General features: G+C 40.1%; 1 protein-coding gene across 1 annotated transcript in view; it reads right to left on the bottom strand.

Moving 5' to 3' along the window:
* LOC100696279 (corticotropin-releasing factor receptor 1) overlaps positions 1-21950 on the bottom strand; it is a 93336-nt gene that overhangs the window by 27618 nt on the left and 43768 nt on the right. The window contains exons 6-7 of the mRNA XM_005453701.4: positions 10448-10554; positions 563-683 (exon numbers count right to left, since the gene is read on the bottom strand). Of these exons, the coding sequence (XP_005453758.1) occupies positions 563-683; positions 10448-10554 (228 nt within the window). The remainder of the gene's footprint in view (positions 1-562; positions 684-10447; positions 10555-21950) is intronic.

Below are 21950 nucleotides of genomic sequence, written 5' to 3'. Positions count from 1 at the left end.
CTAACTATAACATATAGACTTTATATCCATTATTTACATGATCAAGCCTCTGGTTCTGCCAGAGGCTTCTTCCTGTTAAAAGGGAGTTTTTCCTTCCTACTGTCACCAAGTGCTTGCTCACAGGGTCGTTTGATTGTTGTTGTTGGGGTTTTCTCTCTATTATCATAAGATCTTTACTCTACAATATAACAGGTGACTGTTGTAGTGCTTGTTGTTGGTGATGTATCAGTGAAATTGGATTCAACTGAATTGGATAAAAAGAGTAAAAACAACATTTTCCTACACAGGCTGACACACAGAGGTCTACTCACACCTGGATTAATACATATGTTCTTCTTCCATCAGCAGGACTGTTAATGGGATTAAGTCAAACTAAGCTACAGAGTTCTGGCACTGAAGGAACATTTCACCCAATGAATATATTTGGCTCATCAGTGTGTTTTGTTTTTAAGGCATTTAAATGAAAATATTTTGTTGATAAATTACTGTTAAACATCTCCTTTACTTTAAAACCAAAGTTTATTGTTTTTTTGCATTAAAGCTCACATAAATGGGCTCATACCACGTTGCTCTCGTGCACCTCGGGGCTCATGGTCATTTGGACGATGAACCAGGTGGCGTTCCTCAGGATGAAGGCGGTTATGAGGTTCCAGTGGATGATGTTTCTCAGGCAGCGGATGCTCCTGTGAGAACAGAAAGAGGGAAAACTCAACTGCTGATGCTGCTTTTCCAACATTTCTCTTGTCGTTAGGTCAAGAGCTTAATTTAATTCTCAGAAGAAAGATAAAAAAAAATATGTAGTTTAAAAGCAAACATGTGAGCAAAGCTGGCAGGAAATATCTGATTTAATTATCTCCTCCTGCTGAGTTTGAGTCTATTTTTGACAGTCACAGTGTAACTCCAACATTACAAATTATAATATCGAAAACACAGAAAATGAAGCTGATAGATAAGAATAACGAGCTGATGTAGCCTCAAAAGGAACATTTCCCATCAATGCCCACTTATATAATAAGAAGTAAGACTTAATTCCTGCTCTACTCTTTTGTTTGTGTAATGCCCTGAAAGCCTGATGTTTTTTTTCTTTATTTAAATGCGGTAAATAAATTCACCTGGGGATACAATTAAAATCTGCCCAAGTGCCTCAGAGCGAGCGCTTGAAAATAGAAACATACGACTGCACGGACTGAGCACACCATCCTCGCTCGCTGCAGTGACGGCCGCGTTAGCTGTCACCAGCTGACGGCATTATCAGCCGGCGAGGGTCGCTTCCTCTTCTGCCAAGCATGAGTGACGTGATTTATTTTTCAACATGCATTAATTCTTAATAGGTGTCACTTTCACTGGCTTTGTGCTGACTGAGCAGATGCATGAGCAGCATTTTCCAGCAGCATTGTATTTACTTATTTATTATATTGCACATTGTACAAATTGTATCATGTTTTTATTTCTCTCTGAAGACGCTCTACCCCATTAGTAACATAGCAGGCTTCAAAATGCTCAAACACTGTTTGGATTAATTGCAGTGTCATTTTAAATAAGGTTTTAAAAGCAGCCTTGAGATGATAAAAATCAAATAAGTTTGTGTTTTTTAAATCCTGTTGTTCCACAAATGAGAAGATAATTTCCCCACATCATGTTATAATGTTGCCACCATGCCAGGAGCACAGCGAGCACCTCACTGCCCTCGGCATACTGCCTGTGGGGGCAGTGTGGCCTGATGGGACTTAATTAAGAGAATGGCTACATGCTCCTGCAAACAAGTCTTTGTTAAAGACGCAGTAAAATCGTTTTTCTTTTCTTCTAATCTCACAATGACGCTTTCTTTTTAAAATGTTATTATTTTATATTATGATTATACTTGAATTGGGTTTTTCATTCATGTGATACTGAACATACTGAAGGTCCAGAATCATATGACAACCGCAGACATAAATTTGTAGCTTTGCATCTGTACGCCACCACAATAGATTTTAAATCAAACAACTAAAATGATTCAAGTTCTGTTTAGAAATTACTGCCATTTTTATACACAGTCAGATATTTTAGACAGTAATTGATCAGTCGGCTGATGTAGTCGGCTGAATAACAACGGGAACAGGACTCATGTCTGAGTCCTGTTCCCGTTGTTATTTTGTAAGAAATTAAGCAGATGAAAGAGCTCGAGTCGATTCCAAGGCTTGAACCAAGTAACTTTTAGTCTGAAGGACAAAAAGGTTTGAAGGTAAGGAGCCATCGTTAGCCTGAGATCACAAAATAAACCTGTTAGAGACAGAGCAGAAACCTTAGGACCTGCCAAATCAACAAACCTGGTGCATTCGTAAAAATGAGGAAAGCCCTGGTCAGGAGCACCAAAAGGCCCGAAAGGCCACAGACGACACCTGAAGTGCATTTAGACAGAACTATTTGACTGAACATCTAATCAAGTCCAAAATATGGGGGAAGTAGATACATCATTGTTAAAGACTACAATCAAGAGACACCTTCATGAATGTAAATACAGAGGTTTCAGAACGAGGTGCAAACCACTGGTTACTCTGAAGATCAGGAAGGTCAGATTAGACTTTGACGAAAACATCTAGAAGAGCCTGAACAGTTCTGGAAAATTACATTTAAAAAAAATCTGTGGATGAATGAAAACAAGGTGAAGAATGATGGGGGGAAAAGGATAAGGTGTTTCTGGACTTCTAGGTTCTTGTTCATTAAGACTTCTTTGTTCTTAGCTTGATTATTACATATATATGTATGTTTTAGCTCCTTTGACTCCTCAGTGTCTCCCTCTGTCCACTCAGTTTACTCGCATTCAGCTTTACTTTGCTAATCACATTCTCTCATGTCTGGTTTTACCTCCTGTCTGTTGTTTACCTTGATCATATTCAGCTGTGTTTAGTTTCCCTCCTGTTTCATGTGTATTTATAGCCTGTGTTTTTAGTTGTGTCACGCTGTGTTTCAGCCCTGTGAAGTTCCTAGGGTGTTCCCTGCTGGTTTCTTCTGTGTTTTTGGACATCAGCCACAGTAAAGATTCACTTTTTGTTTTCTTCTAGTCTGACTCTGCAGTTTGCAGTTAGGTCTCATCTCCATGCATTTCACGACACGAGGAGAGAAACAGTTCCCAATCTGAAGCACACCACATCACGGAGGGCATCGTATGGGCGTGCATGGCTGCCAGCAGAAATGGGTCACTAGTATTTATTGATGATATGACTGCTGATAGAAGCAGTGGGATGAATTGTGAAGTATACAGGGCTGTACTCTCTGCTTAGATCAGACAACCCTTCACAGTGCAAATGGATAACGATCCAAAGCAAACTGCAAAAGCAACCCAAGAATTTCTCAAGGAAAAGAAATGGGACATTCTTCAACGGACACATCAGTTACCTGATCTCAGCCAAACAGAGCAGAAGGCACAGAGGGAAGAGAACCCACAAACAAGCAGCAACTGAAGGTAGCTGCAGGCAAAGCATCTCAAGGGAGGAAACAGCTTTTTATCACAGGCTAGACTTCAGACAGTCAGATACTGCAAAGGATTCTCATTCAAGAATTTAAAAGACACCTTATATTTAAAATGATGTTAGTTTTTCCAATTAATTTTGAGTATTTTAGTATAAAAATGTCTGTAATTCCTGTTCATGCAAATCTTTTATCAGTCAGTGCCAGTGCCAGTAATATGAAGTTATAACCAGTCAACACTACAAAGGAATTGGCTCCTGGACCAATCACAGTGTCCTCCTTTTCCTTCGATAGGAAATGGTCTCTAAAATCAGAGGGTGCCAGTTTGAGTTGCTGTCATGGTAGCTGTCCTAACATGATTTTTTAAAGCTTTGTTTAACGTTCTTTCTCCATTTATTGATAAAAGGATTAAATAAAACATTTATTGTCCCGGTCATTATGTCATTGACGTTCTGTCGCTGATGTCGGCCCAATTTTCATTTTGGAACTACTTTTCCGCCGAGACTAGGCGTTGAGAAAAGATGGTCATCTGGCAGGTACTCAACGTCAAAATGTTTGCCGGGTAGTTTTCCCAAATCCTGCAAACAGGGGGGAGACTGACAGATGACAAGAACATAACCCTCTTGGCAGATGTAATAATCCATTTGACACACCAGGAAAAATAAAGATTCTCCAGAGGAAACGATGTTCAGTCTTCTGCTGAAAATAGAAATGTGGTCTGAGCTCAGATGGTGCTGGATTTATGCTCAGCATGGCCACTGTGTTCCCAGTAATTCTGCTGCAGACACTGTTTGGTATGCAGGAAGGACTTAGGTAAGATCACGATGACATTTTAGAAGATTTGCTGACTTTACCACTGCTGTGCCCCTCTCTTAAATGAGGACAGTTTGCATTTCTGGCTTTCTCTGAGAGTTTCTTCCAGATATATTTGGAGCACAAAACTTAACTTTGCTTCTCAGTGTTCACAGTTCACAGTTTTGACAGTGTGAACAGTAAGAAGATGGATCCCCGGTAATCCAAGTGGCCCGGGTGGCCTATTTTTTTTTTAACCCGAATTACTGCACAGTAAGCTTTTCACTGTAAGTATTACGCCATGTAGCACACTCACAGTCTCCAGTGAGGAGCTCCACTGCTGGGCTAAGATTCACTGCAGTCAGATCAACTCGAGGATTCGGTGTTATAGATCTGTCCGTGCATGTAGGGAAAACGTGCGAATCCTGAGGCGCATTTCAATAAGAAACACCCGGTTTAAGATGCTGTTACATGCGCCACCAGTGACAGCTATAACTCTTAGAAACCCGATACAACATTTAGGAGGCTGAATGAGTTCCACTTTCTGATTCTGGGTCAGTTTTGGATGAATAACTGAACTGAAATGACAGTTTTTACAGCTGAGTATTTATAGGCATCAACCAAAGTGGGGCAGCAGCTGCTCAGCAGGTAGAGCTGCATGTTCACTCGTCGCAGGGATGGTTATTTACTGACTTCTCTCAAACGCTCCTTGAGCAAGACACATGTCACGTTCGTTGAGACTCACATGAACAGATGCATTTTTATATAAACAAGTCAGCCGGCTAAAATCAGGGAGCTGAATGTTTTCTGTTGAAGAGGTGCCATATGCTGTATGATAACAGGGGTTTTATTGCCAGGGATCAGAGCGTAAATGTGTCCAGGAAGGGAAGAAATGGAGGTGTTCTTTGTCACGTAAAAGGAAATGAAGTATGAGGAGGTACGACCTGCTGTAACTTCAGGATTTTGGCATCCAGCTGCTGCTTTCTGATGGAGAATCTGAAAGCCAACTTCTCTTCCTCCTGACTTTTATTGCCAACGCAGGACTTTTAATTCTCTGCGTACCTTTGCCTTTGAAGCATAAACACAAATTACATTTTCTATTTGCTGTTAGGTGCAAAATATAATGACTGCTTTCCTGTAGGCCTTATTATTTATTTGTTTTCCAACTCACTCCCCAGTTTTTGCTCCAGATTAAAGAACATTATGATTGCAGTATAGATGTCATAAGTCTTCACTTCATAGTTAAATTTAGGTCAGATGTTCACAATAAGCAGCAACTTCAAAGGCTGTAAAATGAAGGCAACATCAAAGTATGCAAACTGCAGTTCCTCTAATGACCACTTGAGGCCTGCGCCAACGAGCACTTTTGCTCTTTAGTTATGAATTATTAGGGAATGTGGTCGTTTTGACTGATAGGCCAATACCTCTGTACAACTTTACCACCTGATGGTATTACAGCGAATGAAATATTAAAATGACTGTATTTTTTTACCATTTGCTCTTGATATTTTATCACATTTTTTCCAAATTAGGTGCAAAAGTGTGTTTTGTGCCACGAAATAATCCACTACAATGCTGCACAGAGGCACTCGTTCATCTGCATAGCGACCAGCTGCACAACCTGATACTTGGATGTGCCGGTCAGCACCAAAAATTTTAAAATGATTGCCAATTAAGCAGCGTTTCTTCCAATTTCCTGTCACTGCTTTGTCCCATTCACGCTGCTTGTTAAGTTTAAAGTTGGACAACACGCAGCTGCTTTTGACATTTCTGCTCAGAAAAACATCTTTAGCTTCAGAAACATTCCTCAGTAACACTAACCTCTTCTTATTTTCCAGTCACTGGAGCAGATATTTGAGAAACAGTGAGGTTATCGGACCTTTTCTACAGAAACAACAGGAACAAATACTCCATCCACCTTAATCACAGTAACACCAACAGTACGCTCTGCAGGTTTGTAGCACATGATAAATGATGGAAAGGAAGGACTGAGTGTTTAGAAGGAAGATTACCCTAAATTTTTGCTACATGCTCTTAAGATTTATTAGACTTTGTTGTGTTTATTTGTGTTTTGGCTTTTTTGTTTTGCTTGCTTTCATTTAAAATGGTTTGATTTGTGGTCTACTAAAGCTTGTGTAGCGTCATACTACTTAAACTGCTTGTGTCTTTGATAAAAACGAGACCAGGCACTATCTGTTATCTGTTAAAGACAGAGGCCTTCGGGTGGTGGTGGTTAATTGAACACATTAATTGATACTTCTTCATGCTGCTGGCGTTCTTCGGTTAGGGTTCAAAGCGACAGACGACCTCATTTAAAACTGCAGTCAACTAATTATCCCGAGGTCCATTTGAGTGTACCTGAAGGCACCTCGCTTTCAGGTACACAAAAAAAGTGCATTCATTTTAATTGGATAGAAATATTCCATTCGTTCAGATTACTTAGTAATGACTTCAGCCTGATCCTTGTTTGTCAGGTAAAAATAAACAAAACAAACAAACAAATAAACTGTGTATGTTTTAAGTGATTGGTGGAACTACTCAGGTAATCATAAGGCAGTAACTCAATGCATTTAGATAAGCAGACATGGTCACGACGACCTGCTGAAGGCTAAATTAAGAATCAGAACTGGGAATAATGGTTATTTAAGTGACCCTGAACGTGGCATGGGCTGGTCTGAGTGTTCCATCATGCAACACTGCTGCAGCATTCAGATGGCAGCGTCAAAGTTTGAATTTGAATGTTGTTGATGACCACGGGCATCATTTTAAGACCACAGTGTACCCATCTCCTGATGACTGCATCCAGTAGGATAACACAACATGTCACAAACCTCAAATCATCTCAAACTGGTTTCCTGAACAGGACAATGGGTTTACTGTATTCAAACGGCCTCCAAAATCACCAGATCTCAGTGGAATAGATCACCTCTGGGCTGTGGTGGAACATGAGATTCTCATCATGGATTTGCAGCAACTGACAAAAGGGAGTCTAACCTGGTACGAACAAGGTTTAACTAATAACAAACTGATTGTTTCTCACTCACTATGTGTTAATAGACTCTCTGCATTAAATCAGACATGTTATTAATCTCTGGTTCTCTTCCACAGCATGTCTTTATCCTGTCTTCCTTCTCTCATCCCAACCAGTCGCCTCCCTGAGCCTGGTTCTGCCGGAGGTTTCTTTCTGTTAAAAGGAAGTTTTTCCTTCCTACTGTGGCCAAAGTGCTTGCTCATAAGGGGTCATATGATTGTTGGGTTTTTCTCTGTATGTGTCCACCTTAGAATACAAAGTGCCTTGAGGTGACTATCGCTGTGATTTGCTGCTGTATAAATAAAATTGAATTGTATTGAATTTAAAATGGTTCTTAATAAATTAAATATGCAAAGTTTGGATAATCAGGCTCATCAGGTGCTCAGAGACCTCCTGGTTCTTCTGAACGCTCTGGGCTCAGTAACATCTACTGGAAATTGAAAGGTGGCATTATGTAAATCCTCATTTCGGGACACACAGTTTCCTGTTTGGTGTTTTTAAAGAGGGATCAGTCATGAATAATGTGCTGCCTTGTTAAATGGGGCCTTATTATGCTGCAGCCTGCACCCTGTGCTGTCCCGCTGATCTATATTTCTGCTGTGCTCTGAGTTTAGTGTTTCTTAATGTGTATATTTATTCCACGGATTATGTTTCTTATTGACTCCTGCGTTGTAAAAGCTCAGCTAGGGATGGGCACTGCAGATGCTGTGGTGTGTAGCATAGTTCATGCCACATACTTGTCCTCATAAGCAGAATAACTAAAATTCCTTCTTTTGTCTTACCAACAGCTCAAAATCCAAAGATAATCACTTATTAACAGCCATTAGTAATCAAACAGTTTACTGTACGGATTATTAGACTACACCCACTTACACCCACCCATGGCTTGTTTTTAAACTGAATATAATACATCATGTTTATCTTTTTAAAAAACACTGATTTTCTAATGGAAGCTTAGATCTAAACAGGCTTTCACTTAGGACTGAACAAATTAGAGAAGTCTAAAATGTCAAACAAAGACAAATCAAATCCAGGCACTCATGGAGGGTAACGCACAGGGAGCATAACCAAACATAACAGACACTTTTGAAAAAGCCTTAAGTGGAAGATGGGATAATCAAAGAGGGCTGATTAGGGAAGGACCAGCAGGAGGGTAATGAGACAAGTGAAGAGAATGACAGGGACTCGAAGGACAGAGAATATTTCTCCCATGCTGGCTTCTCTTCATTGGCTCCCTGTTAAATCCAGAGGCTAATTTAAAATCCGGCTCCTCACACACAAGGTCTTAATCAGGCCCCATCTTATCTTAATGACCTCAAAGTACCACATGACAACAATAAAGCACTTTAAACTGCTGGTTTACTTCTGGTTCCTTGGAGCCTCCAGATTTCAGGCCCCTCTTCTCTGGAACCAGCTCCCAGTTTGGATTCAGGAGACAAACACCCTGTCTTCTTTTGACATTGGGCTTAAAACCTTCCTGTTTGATAAAGCATATAGTTAGGGCTGGATCAGGTCACCCTGAATCCTCCCTTAGTTATGTTGCAATAGGCTGCTGGCTGTGTTTATACAGCTCTCTGCATTTAATCATCAGGCATTATTAATCTCTGGCTCTTTTTCACAGCGTGTCTTTGGTCCTCTCTTTCGGTTGTGCACATGGCCGCCCTTCCCTGAGCTTGGTTCTGCCTAAGCTTCCTTCCTGTTAAAAGAGATTTTTTCTTTTCCACTGTCGCCCAGTGCCTGCTCATAGGGGGCTGTCTGATTGTTGTTGTTTTCTCTCTAATGTTGTTGGGTCCTTACCTTACAATATAAAGTGCCTTGAAGCGACTGTTACTGATATTTGAGGATTTATAAATAAAACTGATGGGAGACAAACAGGAAGCAGAAATAAAAACCCTATCAAAGTAAACAAGAAGTAACCAAAGGCGAATGAAATAGATAGGGGTACTAACACTTAACAAGTATGAGATAAGAAAACAGCCAAAAACAAAGTGAACATGGGGACAGAGATGAGGGAATCCTGGAGGACAAACAGACGGCAAGAAATTAAACCAACACATGAACTGAAATACACGATGCAAAACTGAGACTGATCGCTAGAATAACCATCAAAAACCCAGTGATGTCACAGGAAATGAAGCCTAAGATCAACTAAAAGAGAGAAATCCAAACAATAACCCAAAATTTCAAACCATTGGGCATAACAGTAAAAACTCGGCAGAAGCTCGAATTCATATTTTCACAAAGAATTCAAAACTGAAAACCAGCACAAACCCGAGGAATGTGCCATTCTGATAAATAACAGGAGATTATGAATGCAGCTCTTGGAAACAGAACTTATTAAACATGTCCGCGGCATAAATCTGCATTATTGCTAGATTAAGTGGGAGACTCGTGAGCTTCTGTGGAAAGAATCCCTTCAAACTGTCTTTTATATTAAGATTATCAAGAAACGCCAAACTGCTCATTGCACTATTTTATAATGAACGTTACGCCCCACTCTTCCCTGCGCTCCTCTCCTTCTTTCCAGATCCACACCAGTGCACAGAAGCCTCGGCGTTCCCCTCCATCACACCGTTTTCCCTCAATTTCATTACAAAGTCAAGAAGGTAAGTAATAAATGCCAAACTCCTTCTCCTGCCATTTTTAGCTTCCTGACACTTCTTCCTCCCCCTCCTCTCTATTCATGCCACTGTGGCCCACAAACACAGGTTGTGCATAAATGCTGTCCTGTAGAGCTTCTACTTATTATGTCTCTCTGTGCCCTTTCACGCTTTTCTCACTCCCCGGGGGTGTCTCGGGGATCGATAACAGCCCCGGCTGTCGAGGGTGCTAAGACCTTTCTCTCGTTAATGCACGGCTTATTTCGGTTTGCCAGAGAAACCCTTTTCCGCCTCCACCGATTGTCCCGGCAGGCCTCCGTGAGACTGTTTTCTCCCGGTTTTGAGATGGGTCTATTATTCCCAATTGTGGGGTGAAATGTGCCCTAGTTTTTGCGGGCGTCTAAACCCTTTTTACATCTGCGGGATTGAGATAGGGGAGGTTTCATCCCATGACCAAATGGGTTTTTGAATAAGAACGAGAGATGCTTTGAACCTACTGGGATCTGGAAAATACTGACGTCTCTGTCACATCGGGGATTATCAGTGGACTGGTGGCAGCGAGACCAACACTTACCTCAAACACAAGAAGAGGAAGAAGGCTATGAGCAGCGCCACCATGGAGATGCAGTGACCCAGGAAGTTTATGATCACGGCTATTTGGTAGTGCATCTTGCTTTTTTTCTGCAGAAGAAGAAGAGAAACACAAGATGAGTCTTTTGAGTCACAGAAATAGTTTTTATTTTTTTCTCTCTGGATAAGACAGGACACTTCAAAGGGCGAAAAATCCTCTTTTATTTTTTCGATTTTTGACGGATGACTCCCGCTGTGATTTTAAACAGCAGTGGGTGTTAGCATTCCCAACAGGGCTGTCAAGGCTCAATTTAAATCTGAATGCAAAGCTGTTCATAATTAATTGTTAAACTGACTATTTCTGGCAATAAACGAACCCCAAAAACAATGGTAAATATTCAAATATGAATAATATCTCTAAATATCCTACAGCTGTGGATGGATTTAGGCAAAATTGAGTCTAAATGAACACAAACATGTAACAGGTCTTGCTGTGTTACAGCAGCAAAACAGCCACAAAAAATGCACAAAACTTTGAAGTTTTGTGCATTTTATTATGCCGTTTGCATTTTTTCTTTGTGGCCCTTTTGTGCAGATATTTGTGCAGGTTTTTGTATCTTTTTCATGTCATTTTGTGTCTATAACTTTGTGGTACGTTTGCATCTTTTTGAAGTGGTTTTGTATTGTTTTTGTATCTCTTTATGGCTTTTCTTATTCACATTTCTTAAACTATTAAACTTTTTTATGTTTGTGAGTTTTTTTGTGCAAGTTTTGCAAATTGTTGTGAATTCTTGGACTCTCTTCAGCCTTTGTGCATTAACTCTTTTATTCCTGTCATTTTCTTTATTGTTGTTTTGTCTCTCTTTTGTCTGTTTTCTGTTCATTTGCAGTCATTTTCGATCATTTTGTGGTACTTGTGGAGTATTTTTATGTAACTGTTGGATCTCTTTGTGGAAGGTTTACTCATCACTTTCAGCCCATATTTCACAACATTTGAGAATCCTTCTTCAGTCTTTGTATTTTTCTTTTAAATTGTGCTTTTCCCATCTTAGGCACTTTGTTTGCTGGTACTTTTGTGTCTGTTTCCAATCACTTTGTGTAGTTTCCAGGTCATTTTGTACATTTAGTTTTTCTTCTTTTAAAATCTTATATTTTGATATCATTTTTGTCACTTTTGGCTTTTTTGGTGTCTTTGTGGAAGTTTGTAGTTGCCCTTCAGTATGTTCTTGGGTAGTTTTCCTCTTTATATTCATTTTGCTTGGCTTTTTAGAAATGTATCTATTTGTTGCTGATCAATGCATTTTTAAATTGCGACTATTTATGTTTGTGTCTCGCATATCGTTTTAAATAACCTTAAAATAATTTTACATTTCTTTGCTGACATTTTATATATTTTGGGGGTATTTCTGTCTTTTTGGAGGTTTACTCATCTTTTTGGTCTTTTTCTGTGTTCTTGTGGATTATTTAACACATCCTTGTGGTACTTTAGCATAGTTTTGTCTACATTTTCTTTTATTTTCTGGTTGTTTTGTGTCTCTGTGTCGTTCTTTCGACCTTTATTCTGTTGGTGTCTTTTGCAGTCATTTTGTGTCATCCCTAATCTTGTGTTTCCCTCTTCTGGCACTCTGGCTCATACATTTGCATTCAATTTATGTAATTTCAGGGTACTTGTGTGCCTCTTAGTGGAAGTGTTACATATCTCTGGTGCCATTTTTTGGGGAAGTTTTAAATTTCTTTTGCATTTAGTAAATTTTATTTGCTGTTCTGTGTCTCTTTGTGGTATTATTTTCACTTTGCAGTCATTTTGTGTGTGTTTGTGCCTCTCTGCAGTTCATTTTGTCCACATTTGTGTTCATTTGGCGCCTCGCTGGCATTGGTGATCTCACTGTGGCTTTATTATTTTTATTTTGCACCTCTCCTTTTGGCATTTCTGCATCTCTTTGTTGCTCTTTTGTTGCTGTTTTATGTCTCCTCATTGCAGTGATTGTGCATGTACTTTCTGGAGCCAACTTTCCAACAGGAGACGTAAACAGAGGATGCGGTCCAGGGGCTAGTAATCCCCGAGCCTTGCAGGAGGGCCAACCAGATTTCATGGGGGCTTGTGCCACTCCTGGTTTGGAAACAGGAATACTGGGAAGCATTTGATTTTGCACACGCTCACATATACTGAATCCACATGAGGCCTTCTGATAAGATTTCACGTAAACACAGACCCATCTTCTTGCAAATCGGTGCCTAAGCCCACTGTCTGTGCCTCAGAAATCCATTGTGATCAGATTTCCCCCAACCTACCAACAGTAATCTGTGCTGTAAGTGGATTTATGTAACCTACTGGTGTCTACGCCGAGATTAAGCGTGGGCATGTTTAATCCCCGCCTCATCCACACTGAAAAACGTCATGCGTCCCATTCACTATATTTTAGTCCAACAACTCTAATCTTCAACTTCTAAATCTGTACTGAACAAATGTTGTTGTGACTAAGAACGCCAGCCAGCCAGCCATCTCTCTTCTTCTTTATTGGAAATTGCTCTATTGGTTTTTGTAAGATGTTTTTATGATAGATCCTTGAAGGGATATTTCTAGGACTGGATGACAAGACTCATGATCCTTGCGAAAAAGTCATATGAGTTCTTTTTCTGACCGGCCACCTCTGTGGTTAAAGGTTGGCATATTTTAAGGAACAAATAAGAGTTGTTTGGAGTTTGGGAAAGCTCGAGGCTTTGGTCGCTCATGAGACAGAGACAATCATTTAAAAGACAAATGGCTCTACTGATGCCATTTATCACACCATCAGAAGGGTTTCCTTTATCCACACTGAAAAAACAGATTCTTTGCCCTCGTGGACATGGAGCAATAATTAGTAAAATGCAGATGAACTCTGTAAAATCAAAGGTTTATTTATTCAAAAATTTCAATCATTAAGGAAAATAAGTTGGTATAAACTGATTGTATACAAGTCAAGTACATTTTCATTGACCAAATTCTATTAAATTTTACATTATGTTACATTTTGGGAATAAACCTATGTGTATGACATATTTTATTTCCATTTCATTTTTGAAAACATATTTTAAGTACTTGTGGCTGATGGCTGGTTGCTGGCAGACCTTCCAGGCTTCCTCGGTATCTCTCTAATATTATTCACCACCTTGTCATAGGTCTAAGTCAAAAGGATTGTACGCTCTTATTGGCAGTCGCTTCAATAAACCTGTCTTGAAGTTGAGGCTTTGTGTTGCCGGCGGTTACTTCACTCATTGTCACATGGATTAAATATTTTATCTGGTCGCCACGTATCGGGTCCTTTATGAAGGGAAATTTTCTTTGTGCCAGTACAACTAGAAAAACTCAAAACTAGTATCACTCAGTTTCACTGCAGTCAAAGTTACACCGTGAATGTCTTTGTTAGTCATTAGTTATCTCATTAGTCCACACGACTACAGTCCACACACTGTGTCCTCACTGCAGATCGAACCCTGCTACATTTTTTTAGTCAGCTTTTTACCTTCAAACAGAAGCTGTTCAGTCTCACAGATTAAACCAGATTACAGAACTGTTGTTTCTTTGTGTGCACCTGTTAAACAGAGTCTTTAGACTGAGTTACCAATTACTTCCTTTGATAAATCTCAGTAAATATAAGGCAACAAATCCTTCCTTCGTGAAGTTTAATACATTCAGCCTCATCAGATCCTAAGAAACTAAACACGGGGCAAAGACTGTGACTGTGTGGGACACTTAGGCTGAAATGTACTCCTGAGTATTCCTTTTTTAATATCCAATGACTCTCAAAAATGAGATTTCGGCTGCTGTTCAGTCTGTTAAGGTTTATTAGCACACCTGTTTGACTTGCGTGTTTGTTTATATAAACTAGATCCAATCAAAATGCCAGACACTGTCTCAGTATGTGGGACAGGGGGACAAAAAGTGCAGAGATTTTTGCTCCAGTTTTATTTGTATAGCTCAGTATCACATGTAAAGGCTCACAGGACTTCAAAGGGCATAAAAACATATTAAAAACAGAACAAAATAACCAAAAATTAAGTGTCGTGAAATGCAAAAGAGCACCCAGATGCAAGAAAAAGTCAAATAAAAGTGAGTCTTTCAGTGGCTAAACTACACAAAGTGCAAAGACCTGGAAACCTGGAAATCAAAGCCTCCAAACAAAAGCAGCTGAAAATGTGAAACAAAGGGAAATCAAAAAGCAAGCGAGGCTACGAGAAAACAGGAGGCTCTGAGGAGACAACTCGGAGCTGTGGGGAGTACTGCAAAACTACAGTTTTGTCTTTATTTTTGGTATGATAGATCACTACAGTAAAAATTCAAAATTTTCACATAATGTCCACATCTGTGTGATTAGCCTGTGGGACTCAGAGTAACCTTTGATATTTAAATGGATCCAGTTTACTAAAGTCTAATGTGCAGCTGTCATGTTAAAAATAAACAGCAGCCCCGAGAGTGCTCCAAGAGGGAAAACAAAAAATATAAGATTTTGATGTTTTACTTTTCCTCTGATAATGCCTCTGACTAAAGTCTATTTTGTGTGTGAAATGATGAATACGAGTGAAATAAGAGTGAAATCATGTGTAAAATTCCCCCTTTTATGCGAGCGCTCACATTAAAGTGCTCACGGTGGAAGAAAACAAATGCAGCAATAACAGAAGCAGAAAAAACTTGATATGATATTGATGATGAAAACGAGCATGTGCTCTGTGTCTACCTGATTACGTACTGTGGCTGAATCAGTTAGAGTGCCTGCACGGCGCAGCAGTGCTATGAAAAGCGTCACTGCATGCTCTAATTATAGAATGCAATGCAATTAGGTATCATTACTAATTAAAAACACCAGTTAAAATCCAAGATATGTCAAAAATCCCTCCCTCACAGCAGGATGTCGTGCGCACCGGTTAAAGGACTGTAGACTTTTTGTTTCCCATCATTTAAAGGGAACATTTTAAAGGTCATATGACAGAAGGAATGATGAGTAATTTCCGACAGGAGCAGTTAGCGGCACGAAAAGAGTATGTGTGGAATTTTCTGCTTTAATTACTCATAAAATGTGATCTGATCTTTATCCAAATCACAAGTAAAGACACACACACAAAAAAGTTTTGATCATGACATTAAACATTCACTATTCTGGTGGAAAAAAGTTGTTGAATCCTTGGATTAAATATCTTAATTTAATAACTCTGGCATCCATTATCTCAGACAAGTGTTGCCAGTAGACCTGCACAATGTCCTGGACGAGTTTTGGACCACTTGTCCTGACAGAACCGCTTCAGCTCAGCCAGATTCTCAGGATGTGGACAGCTCTTTGAGGTCAGCTCATGGTATTGCTGTTGTGTTAAAGGATGATTTTGGATTATATAAGCCTATTGTGGCTTTTTGTATACTGCCAACTTCGCACTTTCCACCTCCTTTTCAGGGAAATGACGAGGTCACAAAAAGCAAACGTGCTAAGCACGCCGGAGATCACTAATGCATCTAATGCAACGTGTCAAATTTCTGCATTTCACTTTGGGTGCAAAGGATGTTTAAAATGATTCGTGCAAAGATTACTTTTAGGAAAGCTGCAAGGAGTTTTGCACTAATCAGAGTGTTATAAACAGATTTCCGTGATGGATCGTTTCTCCCTAAACAAAGTTTGAGAATGCCAAGTTAGCATGACCCACAGAGACACAGCAGAAGCATCAGTGGGATTTATAGCCTTGGTTTGGTCTGGACTGCTCCAAAAGTTGGATTTTCTTTGGTAATTTTGGAGTCAGTGTAGAGCTGGGCAGTGAACTCCATACTGGTGATCCAACCATGTGATCGCTAATTATGGAGCAGGGAATGGAGAGAATGCAAACAGTGTGACTCAAACACAACTACACTACAACAGTGGACTACATAGCCAGCTCAACATAGCCAGGTTTTCTTTGAATTAGCTGGTTGAATAAATCCTAAATCCACAATCAGGCTCTACAAGAGGCATTGGATACATAATTTCAATGTTCTACAAAAAATGGGTCAACAGGTATAAAAGCTATAAAAAGGTAAAAATAAAATGTTGGTACTGCAAAGAAAGCCAAAAAGTAATTCTGGCAAAAAAAATCTCTGAAAGTTTAAAATGGATCTACTTAAATGTTCAGTATGTTCAGGTTTGACTCTGATGAAGTCTGATGAAGGCGATGTGAAAATCATGTTACCAGTTAAATATTCTCAGTGACAGAGAGACAAATCACTGACTGTCAGTTTTCATTGTTCTAATCTGTGTTCTATTAACTGCATTTCCAGCAGGATAAACCAGAGTTGGCAACAGATTAGCAACAACCACAGAAACATTTATGCATTTTCTGCATCACCACTGAATAAAAGTCATAACAGTTACAACTGTCATAACTATAGTGGGCCAAATCAGTGTTAATTTAAATCTAATAATATTTTAATATTAATTAAAAGCATTAAAGGTAAAACAAACTAAAAATCTCCAAACTATTGGCAATAACTAACAGTCCCCAAGATCATCGTCCACATTGACATTAAGTAGATGTAGTCCAGTGGTGTCAAACAAACAATTTGTTAATAATTTGCAAATGAATTTCACCTTCCATGAATCAGCCAAAATCATGATGCCACCACTGCCGTGCTTCACCATGTACATGACGGGTTTGTGATGCATGAAGGGCCTTCTTACACTGCGTCAGGGCGCTGCGTTCACCCCATAGAGCTCATCTCTAGCTTCACTAGCCCACATAACATCACCCCAGGCAGCAGCGTGACAGAAGTGTTCAAACTCCAGCAGGCTGTTGTGATATTTATGTCTACAGTCACCTCATGTTAACCAGGTTATGTGAATCATTTAAGGCTTTAGTAACTTTTAAAAGTCAACTTCTATGAAGAGTAACTACTGGACTAAATCTCTAACGGTACTTTTTGGGTTTATGCAAATCTCTTCAGAGCTCTTTTTTCAAGAAGATGCGTCAGACTGAAAAGCCCTGAGTATTTTTACAAATCAGAGGAAGCTTTTAACCACACCTCCAACGAGCTTTCATTTATCTGACTGAGGTTTGTTGACTCCAGTTAGCTTTTGTTAAAGCTGTCATCCTCGGGCTCCATGCACTATTCAATGATGTGTTGAGTGTGAATGAGCAAAATACCAAGATCTCTTCCAAAGGTCTAACCGCATATAACCAAAGAGTGCATTGATTTCCACTGCATGCAGTGTATGGACATGTGTGTATAGATATAAAAAAACGTGCGTGAATCACTTCTGCAACAGGCACTTCTGTAGAGCAGGCTAACACTTCTGGGTATAAATCAACAAAATGGGAGGTTTTTCAAATGGATACGAGAGAACCGAGTTGAGCCTGAAAGGAGAGGAGGGGGTGGATGGCAAGAAGATAATATAAGACCCACCCACCACCACCAGTAGCCTCAGGTCTCACAAAATGTGTGGGCCATAAAACCAAACCTGACTCACTCTCCTTATAAGAAACAACAAAGACACTTATATTTGAGAAAATAACCTCGAGGAAGACCCAAAAGGAAATGAGGATTCTTCTTTTCCTCAAACAAACTTTCTAATAAGCCTTTGATCCACTCAGTTTCTTCTCCCAGTGGAACTGCGGAATATCCGGTTCAATACAGACTGAACTTTAAAGAGAAGCTACTTCACGTCCCCCCTCTCTCCTCTGATGTCAATCACAGCGCTGCTGATACCTGGTGGAAGAAAAACTGAGACATATTTTTAAAAGGTGAGACGCTCTATATCCATCTCCTGAAGGGATCGATGGATCAGTCAGTCCGTGGAAAAAAAAAGGCAGTAAATGAAGGGTCTCGCTCCAAACTGTGTCTTCTCATCCTCACAGATCTATAAAGTACAAATGACTAACTGCCAACCTAATTACACCAAAGCATGTCTTCACAACTCTGCTTTCAAAAAAAGAAAAAGCTGTGTGTCTGCTGGTTTTATTCTGTTTTTGTGTATTTTAATAAGTAGGATATTTTGTTTGAGGGTCTTCACTCATGGCAACCAAGAAAATGGGGATTTTGTGAGGCTGTATTAATTAAGAATTAACATATATTAATTATAATTATTACAATTAATACTTTTAAAAGCAAAACTTAAGGTAGTTGAGAACTTTCCACAGGGGAACATTAATCTGAAAGGTAGATTTTTCAAATCTCGCTTCCCGGTGACACCGAGTCCAGTCCGGGACTGTTAGACTGAAAGCTGCCTCCCCAGACATTTTTGTCCGGATTATTGGAATAAGTATCAGATTTGTGCCGAGGACGTGAGAGGCTGTGCTGGTTCATACGTAAGCTGCCATCCACACAATGAGCCTCATTGACTAACAGATTTAGAGGTGCCTGTGTATGAACAAATGATTTCCTTTTTGGACACAATTGTTTTGGTTTCTTCATTCGGCCTTTCTCCTGTTTTCTTGCTTTAGAGGTGCAGACTTCTCTCTCTTGCAACATCCTCACGTCTTTCTCTACTTCACCTGGACTTCAACTATTTCCTTATACACAGAAGTAGGGATGTTATGCAGGTCGCACAAGCTTTTGCATGGCGGTAAGAACAAAATGTTTCATAAATCCAATATTCTTACCTTGTTCTGCAAGGTAAGAATATTTCCAGTGGGCCAGTTTCTTTTCCAGGCATGGTCTTACTTATTTACTAAATCACATTCTGCACATATTCCAAAAATAAGACAGAGCCTATGTCAGTCACAACAGCTTAAGATTCACTCTGCAAACGTTTCCAAATGCTAAAAAGGGTAAAGTTAAAATAAGAGGTGATGCAGTGGCAAAGTAAGCGTGTCTCTGTTTCATGTAGCGCTGACAACCTGCAGAGAGTGAGGTAATGTTTTAAATTTCAACAAACTGAAACGTTTTCGTTTTCATTTGAACCGTTCACACACATCGTGTCCGGCGGACAGCCCTGCTCTCGGCAGCTTTTAATCTAACATTGACTTGAGGTCGGAAAGGTTGCCTCGGGGTCAAAGCAGGCACAACTTCGATGTTGAGAAAGCGCCTTTCAATCAACACTGAATCAATATTTCCAATTATTGTACCTGCTGCTAATTTTCCCAACTGAATATTTCAGTACATACTTTTTCACTCCCCTGAACTGTTGCCGACATCTTTGCTTCTTTCAGTGATGATAATCTTTTGGCGCTCTGCTCATTAAAAGTCGTTTCCCTGGATAGAAGAACAGGCGGGTGTATTTAAGAGGAAGAATGAAGACGGTGCTTTTGGCTGCTTCCCTATTTCCCGAGTGGTCACCACAGCAGATGGATCCACATGCTGACTTAGCACAGATTTGACACCAAACGCCCTTCCTGATGCAACCCTCCCAATTAGCTGAGCTTGTGATGCACTAAGGCTGGGTTTGTGTCTGCTCCCAGTCTCAAACTGGGGATCTTTCACGTGTAAGGCGAATGTGTTAATGGAGCCCCTATTTCAGAGTAAGAATGGCATTATAGAAATCCCTCCAAGGCTAAACAAGTCCGTCTAGACGCCCTCCTCCTTGGCAACACTTCCCAGCTCCTCCTGGGTGATCCTGAGGCATTTACAGGGCCGATTGCATATATAATCTCAGCGAGATGTTCAGGGTCCACCTCTGGGTCTTCTATGAGCTAGACAGGCCTGTAAACCTCCAACTGAAGGCAGCCGGGTGGATCGTGATTAGAAGTCTGAATTACCTCACTTTTTTAAATGCAAAGGAGCAGCGGTTCTACTATCAGCCCCTCCAGATGTCTGAGGAAAGTTAAGCCAGAAATATCTCAGAAATTAGTTCTCTACTACATCATCAAAAAACATGCAAGATTAATGCTTCAAATCTGGGCTCACTCTCACAAAATAGATCTTACTCACTCTGAGGAGTTTCACTTCTCGGTTAAATAAAGGTTAATAAATAAATAATTGCAAATTCAGAGATATTCCAAAGATATTTTGGATTCACTTTTGTACACCGGGAGGAAGAAGTGACTCGTCCCCTGTCTCAATATTCATTCTGTTCTCCTCACCCTTTCTCGTAGGGTGAGATTGAGCAAAATAAACGATCAAGTAACCACCGAATCAAGCCGACTAAATTAGGCGGGCACCTCCTGGCTGCTCTGAGCGCTCACTAGAGCAGCAGATGTATATTAATCCACTGCTGACACTATTCCCTAACATTTCATTGTGATGGAGTTATGATTTCTAAGCACTACGGCACTGATAAAAAAAGAAAAATCATAGATTTTAAGCCAATTTAAGGTTTAAAATCTTCTGTAGCAGCAGTGGGATTGGGATTGAGAGAGTGAGATGACAGCACTGAGACCAGAGCCGGCATTGTTTTGGTGTTTTAAAAGAGCATCGGTCTTATCCCATAATGCAGGATTAGGATTTAGACTCCAACTTTTTTTCAGTTATCAGGTTGACTGCTCTCAGCCAGACTAGCTTCTGGTTAGTTAGGACTATCAGTGCTTTTCTCTCCTGCTGCTCCGCCTGTCCATCCTCACAGAAAGATGTGATAATGGCAGAGGAGACAGAGGAGCACGCACATAAATGCAGTAGCCACTTTCATGCTGCACTGAAACAGAAGAGGACTCACGCAATTATGCAAATAAAGTCAATAAGACATTATAAATGCTTGTTTGTGATCCCCTCCATCACATTTAAACGGACTGGGTGTTAGATTTTCGCATGGAAAGCGGATGTGTCTTTCAGGTCTGAAAAGTGAAGCTAATGAATAAGTGCCTTCTTTTTAATGGCCACCAGGGGAACATTGGTGTGGCTGCAGAATGATTTCTGTGGGAAAATGATCCTCTGCTCCCTCGCTATGTGACTTCTGTAATGCTTTCCTGATTTACTTCATGGACTTGATCGCTTAATAGGTCAAAGGCTGATAAATCACGTTAACGTCACAGTGGAAACATCCATCTTTTGCGCTCTGTATGGTGAAAATAAAGTGAAGGCACAAAAAATAAGTATGTGAAGTGAATAAAAGCACGTGAAGCCAAACAGCAGCGAAAACCACAAACGAACAAACACAACCTTCTGTTGACTTTGGGACTAAAAGCTGAATCTTACCATCCACCTTTGCTCCAGGTGGTGTTTTAAAGCAACAATGCCAATGGTCACCTAGTGTGCATTTGTCTGCCTAGCGTGTATCTGTAATTTCAGGGGGTCTAGTGCAGTACTTGACCCCCTGAAATGATACTTGAAATGTGTATTTGTTCCTGCTCAATTTGGGTCAGCATGTTCTGCATTTTTATCAGGACTATTCAGTCCTTAGGGGGAAAAAAGAGCACTTACAACACTCGAAACACTGCACGAGGACGCAGCGAGTACGAACAAAAAAAAAAGAGTAGAAAAAGTGGAAGAAAAAAAAGCTAAACATGAATGGGTAAAAATGTAGAGCACAGCAGGACCACAGCAGCAGCGTGCTGACTGGCTGTTTTCTTCTCGGCTTTCACGAGTCGCTCACATCACCGGAGGACAATGCTGTTTAGAAAAATCACTGTTGTTTCTTTTGAGG

This window comes from Oreochromis niloticus, linkage group LG8, assembly GCF_001858045.2.
Source record: "Oreochromis niloticus isolate F11D_XX linkage group LG8, O_niloticus_UMD_NMBU, whole genome shotgun sequence".
NCBI lineage: Eukaryota > Metazoa > Chordata > Actinopteri > Cichliformes > Cichlidae > Oreochromis > Oreochromis niloticus.
This window is presented reverse-complemented; position numbering and strand designations above follow the sequence as displayed.